At 41.2% G+C, this 15,639-nt stretch overlaps 1 protein-coding gene across 1 annotated transcript in view; it reads right to left on the minus strand.

Moving 5' to 3' along the window:
- nbas (NBAS subunit of NRZ tethering complex) overlaps positions 1-15,639 on the minus strand; it is a 151,888-nt gene that overhangs the window by 79,245 nt on the left and 57,004 nt on the right. The window contains exons 32-37 of the mRNA XM_069158355.1: positions 12,847-12,959; positions 10,310-10,423; positions 6,882-6,995; positions 4,138-4,295; positions 3,042-3,125; positions 537-713 (exon numbers count right to left, since the gene is read on the minus strand). Coding sequence (XP_069014456.1) covers positions 537-713; positions 3,042-3,125; positions 4,138-4,295; positions 6,882-6,995; positions 10,310-10,423; positions 12,847-12,959 — 760 coding nt within the window. The remainder of the gene's footprint in view (positions 1-536; positions 714-3,041; positions 3,126-4,137; positions 4,296-6,881; positions 6,996-10,309; positions 10,424-12,846; positions 12,960-15,639) is intronic.

Consider the following 15,639-nt stretch of genomic DNA (forward strand, 5'->3'; position numbering starts at 1 on the left):
AAACTTGCGATCACGAGGACCCCCCCCCCCCCCCCTCCCCACACACACACACACACACCCCTCCCAATTGCTGCTGAGACCAGAGATGCCATCAATCTACAACCCGGCGACCACCGAGCCACTCCAAGCCCTCCGGCAACCGCCAGATATTGAAATATTCAACAGGAGGACCAATTAATTATGCAAGAGATGAGCTCTTGATTGGTTGTTTTTGGAAGAAGTCTGAAATCTGCACGCCGGGGCCTGTGAAATATGGGAGCATGGACAGACTGTCTTTTCGCACGCACACAGCGCAGCCCAGGAGACAGTGGAGTTAAAAACAAACAAAGTGTGTACATCCATCATCACTGTTTTGTTATTATTGGTTGCTTGATCATGCCTTTTAATTTTGATGTTTACTCATCCATAAATACAATACATGTCAATACAACACATATAAAGCACATGTTTATTAGTTCATTCATTAGGAATGTAACTAGAAAACTGTCTTCATCTTTACTACAGATCACATGAATCAAAAACAAGACAGTCCTTACGTGTAGCGGCCGCAGGTAGTTGAGTGAGTCCTTCCACCAGCGGTGGTCGCTGACTGCAGTCAGCACAGCCTTGGTGGTAAGTCCTGTGGTGGTCAACACTTCTATGGTCTTAGCTGTAGTCCTGTGCAGCAGGTCCCCCGCTGTCCCAACAGGCGAGCCCACAGTGACTGCAGGAGCCTGGGGTCAAACGAAGACAGGACGGACCCAAAAAATAAAAAATGAAAGCCACGTTCCTTTCAGCAGTCAGAGCCACTGTTAAATCATCCGGCATCATGCTACAGGAGTCTCTAAACACTTCATTCTTGCAAATGAAAACGTAGCATCAGAGCATTGCTACATCTCTACTGGTACATTAGACCAAAGGACAAATTTGGAGGTGAAGACTCTTGAGTATCAGTGTAGTATTAGACATGGTTGTGTTCGGTTTCTTATGAGCTACTTTAGAGGTGCACTTCAATAAGCGCAGGGCTCAGTGTGTGTCGGATTATTAGTAGCAGTGCAGAGGGGGATTTACAATATGCACTGTTCAGGCAGCACACAGCCCTCCTGTTTGAGAGACAGGGAGTGTGTGCTTGTGCAGAAAATCACAAATTCACACAGGCAAAGGACACTTTAAATTGGTGTGGGGCAAATTCATTATAAAAAAGGAGCATTTCTGGGGTTTCTCGAACTTTGGCGACTGGGACTGAATTAAATATTTTTATTCAGTGATTCTTTCTTTGACCCAAACACCTTGAAAACACAACATTTTCTTTCTTAACGGTAAAGTTCTACATTTTGGCCTGCTGCTTTAGGGCATAGAGTTTGATGAGAAGATCCACACTAAACTAACATCTGTCTGTAAACAAGGGTGCAGACAGCTGACAGTTAGCTTAGTTTATAGCACAACGACTGGAAACAAAAAGCTTGGCTGTGACCAGCAATAACAAGGACTGGCTAAACATTTCTAAAGCTTTCGAAAACCAAAAAACCAAAAGTCTTTCACGGGGGCTCTGCTGTGCCGGACTCTTTCTTGGCTCCAAGCAGCGTCTTCATGGAAACTCCACTTGTTCTCTGGCAACAGCTCCCAAGGCGAGAGGTACAGTTTGGCTTATAGCCCACCGTAAACAGCCAATTGTCATTTTTACATATCCGTTTTTGTACAGATTAAACAAACAAGATATAATTTATAAATTTGTGAGCTTCAGAGACGGATATGGGTGGATTTTGTTATGGACAAAAGCCAGACAAGCTTAAGTTTTTGTGCTGCGTTGAGCTAACCTGCTGCTGGCTGCAGGTTCACATTCAAAGGTTTACTGTGTAGGATCTACAGTGGGGGGGATTGACTGGCTAAAAACTAATATAACATTCATAATTACACTTGAAACTTGGCTCTAGAATTAGCACTTAATATCTACATCGGGAGCGGGTCTTCTTCAAGGAGCCCGCCATGTTTCTAAGGTAGCCCAGAAGAAACAAAACCAAACACCGGCTCCAAAGAGGGCCTCTTGCATTTTTTTTGCAAGTTTCACAGCCACCATAGATTATCTTACACGCTAAGAAGGGTGGATGAGGATAGTGTTCAGTTGGTTGCAATCCGCATCCTCGCCACTAGATGCCACTAAATCCTACACACTGCTCCTTTAGGTCAATGACATCATAGTGGTGTTGATCTTCTCAACTAACTCTTTGCCAGAAAGCAAATGAGTATTTCTCCACATCAGTTATACTTCTAAAGCAAAGCAGGATACTTAAACCAACTTTAAAGCCGAATCAATATTTGCCTATATTGTTCAGCCTTTTTGAGAATAATGAGAACTGAAAGAGCAATAAAGATATTGCTTCACAAAAACATATTTTTCATCTATAAATTCAAAAAGAAAAAGAAAAAAAATATATATATACACAAATTAATGGTGCATTGTAGTGTGAATAGCATTCTTGGAGTGTTTTTAAAAGCACACCACCTAATTCCATGGTATAATAGTTACTGCACTATTGAAAATGATTTTAAAACCACATTTAGAGGGCTAGTGGGCTGCAGCCAAATCGTTTAGTGCCTTTCATCAATACTTTATTTGTCAGGGGATTGAGGGTCAGGGAATGAAAGAAACTAAACACATACTCAAGAAGTTTGTTAAAAACACACACTAATCCAAAGTGCGGACACACACACATCTAGAAGGCTTAAATATACACGAGTGAGAAGCACTGACATCAATACAACAATAAAAATGACAACAGACAGCTTCAAATGAGCACCCATCCACACACAAAGGGGATGCAATGCAAGTCATGAAACATTAACACCCACTCAAGGCATCATAAAGCTGGCGGTGCTGAAGGGGAGGAGAATAGGAGGCATAAATAAACCAAGGGAGCTGAGCAACCTTAACACTAGATTTACACCTCATCAAATATGGAGTAGCAGGAAAACACACAACCTGAACAGAACAGGAAAACACCCACACACAGGGATAGTGGAGCAGACAGCTCAGACAAATGGAGACGGACACAGACACAAACCTTTAGAGAGTCTGTCTCGTCAACCTCTCGACCACTCGCAGTGGTAACGGGCTCCATTTGATAGTTTACAGCCTGGTACAACACCTATAGGACCGAAGGAGGTAAAAATGTGTTATTTTACTATAAAGCCTGTTGTTTCAGTCGAGCAATCTGATTGGATAGAAGGAGAGATTGAATTGAGGTGACTGTTGAATTCACTGAAAGGTAAAAAGCAGAATGATGAGAGGAGGACGTTTTCACTGTGTTACTTGAAAGAATTTGTGTTACTTTCATGTTGGCCACTTTGTTACGTGTCATAAATTTGAGTATAAGAAGGCAAGCAGACGACTGCACAAAAAGCCGACAAACGTTTTTCGATTAAACAAAACAAAAGCAACCATTTTTTTTTTCTCACAGGCTTCACATGACTGAGCTTTGAGAAGTTCAATCAAATAGTGATGTCCTCTACTCAGATTGTTTCATCTGAGTACATTTTAGAAGAAAAACTTTCTGGCAAAAATTGGTCTTAGAAAATATCTTGTGATCCCTCAAATTTATCTTAAAAGGGTTGAACTCCCAGGGATGGGAATAAGTTTTCTACAGCAGGTCGAAGAAGGTAGTCCAGAATCCCAGTGTTACTCTTTGATAAAATGTAGATGTTAGACTTTGTCCGAGTATCTGGCATTGCTCAGTCAATATCTGTCTTCAGTAAGGCAAGACCAGTTCATTCATATAACACCATGCAGACACAAGACAAGTCAAGGTGCTTTACAGAGGCATAGAAATACATTAAAATAATATATTAAGAAGAGGCATGGTCACATGAAATGTCGTTCACAAGTTCTTTATGAAAATAGTTACTTTGCTTTTACTGACTGGTCTACCTGTTTTGTCAAAGTCTATATTTTATTGGCAAACAAAAATATATTTTTTTTTAATCCCAATTCTTGTGCGTTTAGGATTGTTTGTGCTATGCTAAGCTAAAGCTTAAAATCCACAAATTGTTTTCATTTTAGATACAAACCATTGATTAAAAAAAAATTCTAGCCACAGCTGAACACGCAAAATACCAAACAATCAATGCTGTTTTCTAAAAAGCTCTCTCTGTTGGTCTAACCTGGGTTTGCAGATCACTGGAAGCGGCCAGCAAGCCGTGGATGTTGTTGGGGGGACAGTGCGTGAGAGAGAAGGCTAACAGCTCTTGCCGGGCCCCCAGGTTTCCGTAACCCTCACACTGCCCGAGCAGACTGCACACATCCCACGCCAGGCTGTAACCTGAAGAGGGAAACAAGAAGAGGAAGCAAAGGGAAGTCAGGGTTTTAAACCTGTGTCCATCCATCTCTAATCTACTCTGAATCCTGTAAAACAGGCGATCAACACACAAAATCATAGTATTAAACCTATGAATATACAAACCAGAAATACAAAGGATAAAATTCTGAGCTATAACAATACAATAAAAAAGTGTAACCTTCCAAGCTCTTGGGATATTACTTCATATTTAAGTCTGAAACACATTTCCCCTTGAAGAAAATATCTGCCTGACACATTGTAATAACTGTGCTACATTTGCTGCAGCTTCATCACAGTCAGAAACCAACACACTGCCTTGACTTCATTCTTACAAACAGATTCAATTATTCGCAGTGTTCACAGACAGAGAACACTGTTGCTTATCTGATTACACCTTCCCTGTCTTCCAGACACCTTTTTCTCATCTGCAGCATCTCCCATTACTCAGGATGGTGGAGAGACTCACTGAAATTATTTTTGCTTAGATTTTTCTGTGGCGCAACATAAAACCGGGGTCATACAAAATACCACTTGTCACAGTGACCACATTTTAAAGCCATTCACAGAAATACTGACAGTCTAGATTATAGTCCTCATTATTGTTTTTTTGTGCCCGAACAGACACTAAAATCACTGTACATCACTTTTGGCCTTTCGAGGAAGGATGCAAAAAGCCAAAAGCGAGTATTTCTCAATTGTTTCGAACCATAAATCAAACACCAAAGGAACAGAAGCATACTGAAGCCACAGGGCAAGTTCTAATTATAGAACACGTGAAAAAACACCTATGTGGTTACCACAAACTCTGATAATCTGCCGTAACAGTGAGATGTTCACTTCAATTACAGTTGGAAGAAACCACTGACATGTTTTCTAATGCCACAGTCTCAGTATATTTCTGTTATTCTGTACATTGTGCTGGTTTCAAGGAATGCATAGACCACAATCCGTTATCCCATTCTGACAACCAGAGTCTTTTCCATTTGATCCAAATGATTGGTTTAGAAAATTACAGCTATATTGGGAATGAGCTAAATGGAGTAGTTCAACATTTTAAGAAATATGTTTGTTATATGTCTGTTTGTTAAAATAATATGTTTGTGTCATAATGTTTATATCATTTTTGTTATAATACGTTTATTTGCATATTCCCGGAAGTTATGAGGTAGTTGATGCCGCTCTTGTGTCTGTGCACTAACTGTAGTGTCTGAGTTAGAGCCAGGTTTATCTCAGCTAAGCATTAGGACTAGAAACTGTTGACATCTGCAAGTCTGGCTGTGTTTACATTTCAAAAGCATAACTACAAATACCTTAGAAAATCATTAATTTAAACATTTTATTGCAGAAATAGTCAGACCACCCATATCTAACAAAGAGCAAAACATAGTGTGTAACATTCTGACTCGGGTAAAGAACTGATGTCAGTACAGACCTCTGTTAACATTCAAACAATTTGGCAGTTAATAAAAGTGCATGTGAAGAGTTTCCCTCGTGTGTGTTCCGAATTATCATGCAGATGACATTTTTGTATATTTTTCCAAACACACACAACAGATCTTTGAATATTTTGAAAAGAAAATTCATTGTTCCACGTCATTTTGTAAAATGTAGTTTTAAAGCGTTCAAAAAATAATAATAAAAAATAACTATATTTACAAATTTACAGATTAAGCTACCTGTCCATATATGAGCCCTTCTTTGATATCACTTTAACCACTCTCATGGGGCTGCTAAGGGAACCTACGATCACATTTCCCAATACTTCAGCCCAGATTATCACTCTGTCACCTTGCTACAAACAGTCTTATTGATCAAAGGTAGTCGTTGATGAACCACCCTCTGGACCACTAGCTGTAGCACAGCATTCATTATTGAACAAAACGATTTAAAGATTAGTCCTCAAGTATTTCTAAACCCACAGCAAACTTTTTTTTTTTTTTAATTTTTAGCTTTGCTAAAGGGTCGCTAAAATGCACCTACATGCACAACTGCCATGCTCTGGAGGATCGTGCATCAAGAAGATTTTTCTCGGGGCTCCAGCAGGCTCAAAATACATGTATTATGCTCATCAGTGACTTTTTATAGTTTCCCTTTAAGTCATCTGTCTGATGGAAAGTTTGCTAAATGAGCCTATATCTGTTCGAATTAGTAGCCTGAATCTTTTCATAGTTCAACGATCTCCCTTCAGTTTTTTCTGAAATGTTAATAGATGCCATTCCTCTTTCAAGTTATTCCACGATTTCACTCTTAGTTAATCTTTACGAAGCTCTTTCTTCCTCCCCATATAAAATGAGAACTGTGTCTAACTTAAAAATATGGAACAGCCTTGTTAAGTGGGTTTCCTTTTAATTAAGATCACCTAGAAAACTAATTAACACCCCAGGAAGACACCAGTTATCGAGAGAGGCAAAACCTTTCACTGAGAAAATAAATGTTCATTTGACTAAAATCCTACAGATGTGTCACATGCGTATAACTTTGGAATACCGTGTTGTTTCTCTACAGCCTGCAGTGCACTTTGTGTTGCCTCTCATCAGCTGCCTCGCTGTGTGCCGTTTCACTACATACCTGCAGCCATGAGGTCCTGACAGTGGATGTAAGAGGCCTTGAAGTCCAGATGCTGAAGAGCTTGCTCTGCCAGCAGGGTCAGTACTTGGCCTTTCCGCGTAGCCTCATCATCTCCTAGACACACAAACAGTCAGACATACATTTAAATCAGCACTGAGAGATGGAACACACTAAAGTCTTTCGATTTTTTTTTTCTTTTTTATCTTGGAGAAATGTCAACATGTCAAAGCTAAACAGCAAATCTTATAATCCTGCATATTACATACAACATCTGGTTTAATAAATCTAATTTAATCTCGATGTGACTGCGCTCACACACGGGCTCAAGGTTGGACTGCAGCGATGTCCACATATATTAGCGGCACCACACTCAGGGCTTGATACTACACATTAATTGATGTCTACCATAAATTAGGTTATTGCTGTGGCTGTTCATCTCAAACAGAGCATATCAAATATTTCAAAAGAAAGAACACCACGTTACTGTCTCACTAAACAGTAATAAATAAGAGCGGGATGTCTTGGTGGGATTGGATGTGGTGTTAACATTTGTGTGGCGGCTCAGGACAACCTTTGATCTCCGTGTAACCTCAATAAACAAAAAGGAGAGGACAGAGCGATCAAACGAGGCATGGGCAGAAACACAACGTCTGAACAAAGCTGTGCGCTGAAGATCAAAGAACGGACGTGGAAATGAAGGAATGCGATGGCGCTGGATTGGTCTTTGGTTGTGTGTGTGTCTGTGTTGTGTGAAGTGAATGACAGATAGAAATGCGGTGTTTGCTGCGAGGAGGAAAGAGGTGTTTGTCAAATATTTTCAGGTTGACTGGTGAAATGGCATCTTCAAACGCTGTCAAGACCTCAATACAGAGGAAAGTGTGTGTGTGTGTGTGTGTGTGTGTGTGTGTGTGTGTGTGTGTGTGTGTGTCAGCACACCTTCGTTCACCCTGTGTTCTTTGAGACCAAATGCTTTTTTATCAATACATTCCCTGGCATCGATTTCAAGCCAATTTAAATCAGACATATGGGAAATCCAATGGAAACCTCTCCTTGTCCTTGATGGGCCAATCAAAGGACGCGATGAAAAGGTGAGAAACACAAATAGAAAACATTCGAGAAATCAGCGTAGACGACGACAACACCTCCTCATGCTATTTTCTGGATGATCACAAGGAACTTGTCCAAGGCAGCATCATTTGGAACATTTGGAATATCATACTTATTGACTCATTGAGACAAAAAAAAAAATTTTTTTGGTACCTCTACCCCATAAAACTAATGATATACAGAGCATTTCTGTGGAGGCAGGAACTAAACCCTAAGGGGTTTTAACCGGTACGCTGGTGATACCTGCATTAAATATTCACCACAGAGCCCCGGAGCTATGCACCCTTCAAAAGCCTCCCTCCTGCATTTATTTATTTAAAAATGTGTTTATTCCCCTTCTCATCTCCCTCTGCCTCTTTTTTCTTTATTTTTATTTTTTTGCTGGATCCACACAGCGAGAGCTTCCTGCTGACAGAATGTGAGCGGCACAGACACAGAAATGCCACAAGGCCAGTTAGCAGGTTTCCTTTGGCTGGTGGTGACAGGCCTCAGAGAGAGAAGACGGTGCCCCGAGTTCAAGAGACAGAGGACGGAAAGAGAGGGGAGCAAAGAGAGGCAGGCAGACGCCAGCTTATATTCCTGAAGAAAAAGAACGATAAACACGGAGACGGGTGGACGGGAAGACAGCGATGTTCATGCAGTTTTTAGGGAAGAAGAAAAAGGATGACATCTTTGTTGCAGTTTTTTAGGAACATGGGGATCCCAGCATTCAATCTATGAAAACACTATATATTTTTTTTCACTTGAATTTAATGTATGAATTTAAAATTAACTTGCAAAAACTGCAGCCAGCATTTCACTTTTTTTTTTTTCTAACATTTTGAACTGTTTGCTTTGCTGATGAATGTGTTGCAGTGTTCACTGTGATACAGCCCAGCAGTTTGTAATGTCAAGTGGGAGATATGAAAGCTCACATAAAAACAAAAACAAAATCGAATGCCAAAGTAAGAAAATCCCTTTTGGAATTACCGCAAGAACACTGAGGTAAACAATTTTCCCCAGTCAGGAGTCTGAAAATATGATAACTTCTAAAGAAAGAGGATATGAGAGGATGGAAGGAGAGACTGAGGCAGACAGAAGAAAGACTTGAATCGATGGAGGGGAAGAGAGAGACTCCAGGAAGTTAAATCCGTTTACTGAAACTACAGTAGATTAAGCTTGTCGCAGGCTTCCCTGGAAAGTTTTAGAAGCATGTTGAGAGCCTCATGAGTAAGTAAAACTCTTTTTTATTTCATTTCATGTCAGCTTTCCCTCTGTATACTGTACATACTCAAATGCTCGATAACGCAAAGTAATTACATTTAAATCTGTCCATTGGTCCAATCTCTAATGTGTCACTTGTGCATTCCTCCAAGACATTTGGTATCAAATAGCTAGCAGTTAAAAGTTTGTATGCTTTTAAAAAATAACTAAAATCCTCATTACAAAACCGTCAAATTAAGCTGAATCCCCCCCCTACCATCACATGTCAGGCTTTAAAAGATGGATCAATACTTTAATCTGGGAGATTTTCAAGCAGCATGAGGCAATAAAAAGACAACTTTAAAGAGGCTGACTGGTGGGAGCAACAGACACAACAACCACACACTTTTTTACATGGAAAAGCTCACATAAACAACTTCAAACTCCAAATGTATTAGCTCAGAAGACGAGTGAGTGCATGGTGGGACTAAAATGGGGATAAAAGTGACCACAAAATGAAATCAACACCTCTTTGACACAGTCAGATGAACTTTAAAAAGGCTGACAATCCAAGGTTGCATCTATTATTGACTTGCAAATATTGGCGTATGAACCTGATGGCTGAGCATTGAATCTGTCTTACTGTCAAAACACCATAATAAGTGAGTGCTGAAAAAAGGATCTGAGAGCACACAAAGTAATATTTCTTGGGAATGAAATTTAGTCCCTGTGTGTGTGTGTGTGTGTGTGTGTGTGTGTGTGTGTGTGTGTGTGTGTGTGTGTGTGTGTGTGTGTGTGTGTGTGTGTGTGTGTGTGTGTGCGCGCGCGTGTGCGTTTTATGGATTTTTGCTTGCGAGCTGCAACACCTCTCATGAAGATGAATTTCCCTCTTGTGAGAGAACTGTCAGCAAACTCGCGGAAAGTACCCATGCATGCTGGGGCACGTCTATGTAGGCGGTCTTCTCTCACTTCATCTCAGGAGCCATGTCAGAGAACTGCCACCAGAGCAGTCCTGCTGGGTTTTAAAATGATCATCAAAACACATTTTCTACATGATGAAGCTCAAAAAGGAAAGAGATGTGACGAGATGGGTTTGAGGGGTCAGACCATGGCTGTGCACGCGTCTGTCTCGCACGTACCTGACACCCGCAGGAGTGAGGCGAGACTGAGCAGGGTGGTGGACTGCTTGTAGGCTGTGAAGCAGTGGGTGATGCACTCCTCGATGAGAGACAGACGGTCTGATCGCAGTCGCACTGGAGGGAAGACAAAGAAGGCAGAGTGGACGGGTGTCACACTTGTTTTGCTAATTACTGTGTTCAATCTGGAACGAGTTACGGCTGATGATAAAGCGATAGGATGTTATGTACAGTGAATGATGATGATGATGATGATGATGCAACAGCTCTCATGATGTCAGGAACATAATATAAAGCTGTTTAACTAAACAATAAACGTGTTGTTGTTTTTTTGACTGTATAATCTGGGAAAAGCTATCAAAAGCTACTTTTGTAGTTTAAAGAAAAATGTTAAAATTAAAAATTTCTGGATCCGTGTTTTCCTATGTGAGGATTTGCAACTTTTTCTAGTTTTTCATCATCATTTGACTGGTGGTCAAAACAAGACAGATTCCAACTTGGACTTGGGGGAACCCCAATGTTTTTTTTTTTCCTTTTTCTTTGCTAACATTTTACAGATCAAACAATTCAATTAAAACTTAAAATGGCAATTGTTAGTCACAACCCTTGAGGAAATAATCAACACGTACATTACAATCCAAATATGCATAAAAATAAGGTCTATTAAAGATTCATGCACTGCAGCTGCCCTTGGCATATCGACCATCACATGTCAATGTCAATACAGTTTCTGTATACAGTTAATACTGGAGGGGATCTATGAAGCATCTATCAGAGCCTGGATTTGTTCAGTCAATTCTGTATAATTTTGCCAAACAAGATTTTGGCTTTGTTACCACTAATCCTTTAAAAAGTAAAAGTATCTGTTTTATAAATGTGCTGTTCAGCAATTTAATCAAAGTATTATTTTGCAGGTATAGTCTAGATAAGACTTAATGCATTTATTCTCCCAACAAATGTTAGATTCATAAACAGCAGAATTTCTTATTCTTACATTGTTATGCAGCATATGAGCATCACAGAGTTAAAACGTATTCATAATGTAAGTTCAAGATGCCGAAACTCCCATTTCTTCTCCAAACTTGCACTGAAAACTTAAGAAATGTTATGTTTAGAGGCTCGGCAGGCCTCCGTGCGTTCCCTGCACCCCGCTGAGGATCTTTATGGCTTGACATCACTTTGGGCGAAGCCTGGAGGGAATTCTGGGGAGGGTGGTTTTGTATGAAGCATCGCCTTAGGCTCCGTAGGAGGGCTGCTGGAGACAGCCTAAGACAGATTACCTATGCTCAAATCCTTCGACTTCATACGCGTGCATGTTTATCTGTGAGAGTGCGAAACTTACGGCAGCAAGAGCTTTTACTTTGTGAAAGAGAAAATAATGCGCTTCTTTACTGTGTGTACAGTGTCTGCGTGTCCTTGAGTCAGTGCAAATAAATAGTATGAGAGCACCGCAGGCAATACAAAGTCGTGAAGACAGTCTAGCTGCAAGCACTAAAAATGGGCATTAGACAGTAATCACCGATACGAAATCCATATGTCACAAAACAGCAACAATTGGAGTTTTCCCTTTACTACGAATCCTTTTCATTCATTCGCTCTTACAATGTTCATTTCCACGCTTTTTTCCCCTCGCGGCTTCCTTCTTTCACTTTCTTCCTAAGCTCTCTCCTGTTTCGCTTTATAAGTAGGCAGTGAAAAAATAATGCGAACAGAGTGCAAGGAAGAGTGGAGACAAAGGAATGAGAGTTAGGGGGCAAGAAAAAAGACCAAAAACAAGAGGGACAGGGAGTGAGGGATGGCAGTTTATGGCTCTCTCTGTCACAGTGGTTTTTATGGTGGCAGTTCAGTTTGATGAGGGCAAAGGGGGGAGAGAGCAGGGGCCTGGGGGCAAACAACAGCTTGGTGCAGAGGTGAGACGATGAGGGGCCAAGCTGGTTCATTCTGGCTCCACAGTTTCCTTTAAAAGAGAGGCCATGCCTGGAAAACCGCTGCAGTCGGTTCGTTCTTTTCGTTCAGAAAAGAACGAAAGAAAGAACGTGGAGGTGAATACAGATTGGTCAGGTTTACAGCTGGAGCAGAAATATAAAAAAGGACATGTCTGCATCTCTGTCTGTGTGTGTGTGTGTGTGTGTGTGTGTGTGTGTGTGTGTGTGTGTGTGTGTGTGTGTGTGTGTGTGTGTGTGTGCGTGCGTGCGTGCGTGCGTGCGTGCGTAGGAGAGCACACGCGTACATACCAAACACTTCAATCCTAATTAGTCCATCAGGCAGATGTTGTTTGCTCAACAGTTGATCCATAAATAACCATATATTTAGATATAGTGGCAAGAAGATGTGACATATGGAGGGATGGAACAACTGACAGCAGAGAGAGAGAGAGACAGGCCGGGTGTTGTACAGGGGGAGGGAAGGTGGGGAGACGTGTCCCTGCATGTCAGACTTTAAGAACACGACAAGGCTGACAGCTCGATAAATACAAGCACATTTTTATAATTCAAAATATTTGCTTTTCTTCCAAGATAGATATGCATGTTTTGTTTTACCTTGCAGTGGCAGGATGCTGACGCTGAAATCTTCCAGCTGGCTGAGGGCATTGATGAGGTCCAATTCCTCCTGGATGGCCGGAGGACAGTCTGTGATCAGCTGGAGACAGGCCCTTATGAAGATAACAACCAGATGAAACAGAAACATGTGACTAACAATCAGGTAACTTGCAGGCGATCAAGTAGTACCAAATGGTGACGTGCTCGCAGCAGTGGGAAACAATAATCCTCATGAGTAATTATTTCAAGCTAAGTCGCTTAATCAACATGTGAACCAGTGGTAGGCATGCTACTGCAATTTCAATTTAGACCTAAAACTTGAATAGAGGGCTCATCAAACTTTGAGTCAAGTTTTAGGGAAACAGAAAGAAGTCACATGCAGCCAAATCCCGGCAAGAAGGAGTGTGGCGCTACTATTGTGTTGTTGCTAGAGAGAAACTCATGCATTTCTTAACAAGCTCTGTGCAGCAGTGTTTTAATGTTAGAGGACCCAAATTGCCATAGCACGACAGTTCAGATTGTTTACGTCAAGTGTCTTTCTTCAGACGCCTCAGAACGTCACAGTGAACTCGGTGTTGACAGTCCGACCCTGAGGGATAAATTCATGATGCACAACCCCACGAATGTCAAAGAAAACCTCCAGCATTCTCTTGGTTGCGCTCTTGGGAAGTCAAGTTCTGCCCCTCTTGAGACATTTCTCAATTGCTGTAGGCTTTCTAAATCATTTTAAGGGTCGTTGTGGCTGATTTCCTGAGTTTGTCACAAAATTTGATGTGCGCTCTCTGCTCAAGTCCGTGGTGAAGTCGCAAATGCACATGGACCACTGCTCACAAAAACACATGGAACTCGGGTGCTGAATACTTGCTCTTCAGCTCTGTACATCTCACTGTGCTGCGCTCTGTTGGCACGCAACAAGAACGGTCTTGGAACTTTTTGATCGCACCTTTATCGGTCCCAGAAGGAACCAATCAAATTACTTTTGGAAAACTCAAAGAGGAACTCTGAATATTAGCAAAAGACTGGCTCTGGAGATCTGTAAACATTGAAAAAAATATACAGGAAAGGAGAAATGAATTGTACATTGTAGGAGTGCAGTTTAAATATGCCTCTGTTGTGTGTGAGCAGAAGCAGGAGTCACCTTCTGTGCATTTAATCTAACAGTATTGCAGAAAAAGCTTGTAAAGCAGCAGCGGCAGAATTAGTTGCCTCGCAGATTGAGTGGGAAGGACGAAATGGGTTTTACTTATTCTGGTACGTATTTCAAAGTTGTAGCAAAAAGTGATTATTAAGCCGGAAGTTTGTCGAGTTTGAACATTGTGATCAAAAAACACGACGAGACTTCTCCAATGGATTTATTTACAAAGTCTAGACTAATTTGACGGATCTACAACAGGGGAGTTTTCTCTTGCAGTACAATCCACACTCATTACCCTTAATAGGATTATGTGGCACATCAATTTGCATACGTAACAGTAGACTGAATGTGTGTGTGCGTGTGCCGGTTTGAAATGGGGGTATATTTAAAGCAAAGCAAAATCCAGCAGCGTCTGAAAACGAAGAAAATGATTAATTTACAAATAACATAAATCTCAGATAAAACAACAGCTTAGAAAGGAGTTCTGACGTCGGCGTCGGTTGAGTTGAGAGGAGGGAACTTGTCCTTGGGATACGTCTTCAATGAAGAAACACACACACACACACACACACACACACAGACCCACAGTTGTCTTTGACCCTCGCAGTGAGTAAACAAAGACAACAGATAGGAGAAGACGTGCCTCATAATCCCCGTCAGTATAATGATAGAAAACCCAAAGCACACATCTTAACAACAGCAAAACTCCACATTGTAAAGTAGACTACACACACACTCTCTGCAAAACACTCCACGCAGCTTGCCACTCTTTGAGCATGGCTGGTGTTCTTGCCAGGAACAAGAGGTTTGTCCTGGCAAGGATGAGAGCAGAGGAAAGGGCTGTGGATGGGCGAATGAGAGACAGAAAGAGGGCATGCTGATTATGTACTCATGCTGTGAAATATCTGCAGGCCTGTGTGTGTGTGTGTGTGTGTGTGTGTGTGTGTGTGTGTGTGTGTGTGTGTGTGTGTGTGTGTGTGTGTGTGTGTGTGTGTGTGTGTGTGTGTGTGTGTGTGTGTGTGTGTGAGATTGGAGACAGCCTCAGAAAAGACGATGGCGAAATAAATTCTGCTTCAAGAGTCATGATGAGCTTTGCAGCATGTGATTTGCAGATTAACTGCTTTGTGTCAAACCAACACACGAGAGCTAAAGTTAACATTTGTACAGCAGTTATCAATGGACCACAGAGTCAGAGACCTACCCCTCTTACCCATCTTACCCCTCCTACCCCTCCTACCCCTCTTCACCCCTCTTTACCCCCTCTTTACCCCTCTTACGACTGAACCATGCTGTGCACCAGCAGATCCAACAGCAGCAGACTGACGCAATCATCCTCTTTTTTTCTTTTTCTGTGTCATTTCCAGGACGATTTCTCTCCTACTTATACAAAATCTTGTGAGATAAGCTTTCTCAAATACAAGAGAAACAACCAGCAGCAAAATGAATCATCACTTTTGGGCCTATTTCTGATGTCTTTCATTCTTTTACTTTGGTTTTGTTTATGCATGATGGTTTTTGAAATGTGTCCTTCTCACCACGACATTTTGGCAACTTTGACATTTTGACCAACTGGAAGCGAAAGCACCACAAGAAAACAAACCTAAACCTGCAGTACAATTTACACATTTTCGTTTAAAACCAAATTAATTAGCATTATC

This window comes from Embiotoca jacksoni, unplaced genomic scaffold (assembly GCF_022577435.1).
Source record: "Embiotoca jacksoni isolate LCO1_2020_lvr unplaced genomic scaffold, fEmbJac1.0.p SCAF_23, whole genome shotgun sequence".
NCBI lineage: Eukaryota > Metazoa > Chordata > Actinopteri > Embiotocidae > Embiotoca > Embiotoca jacksoni.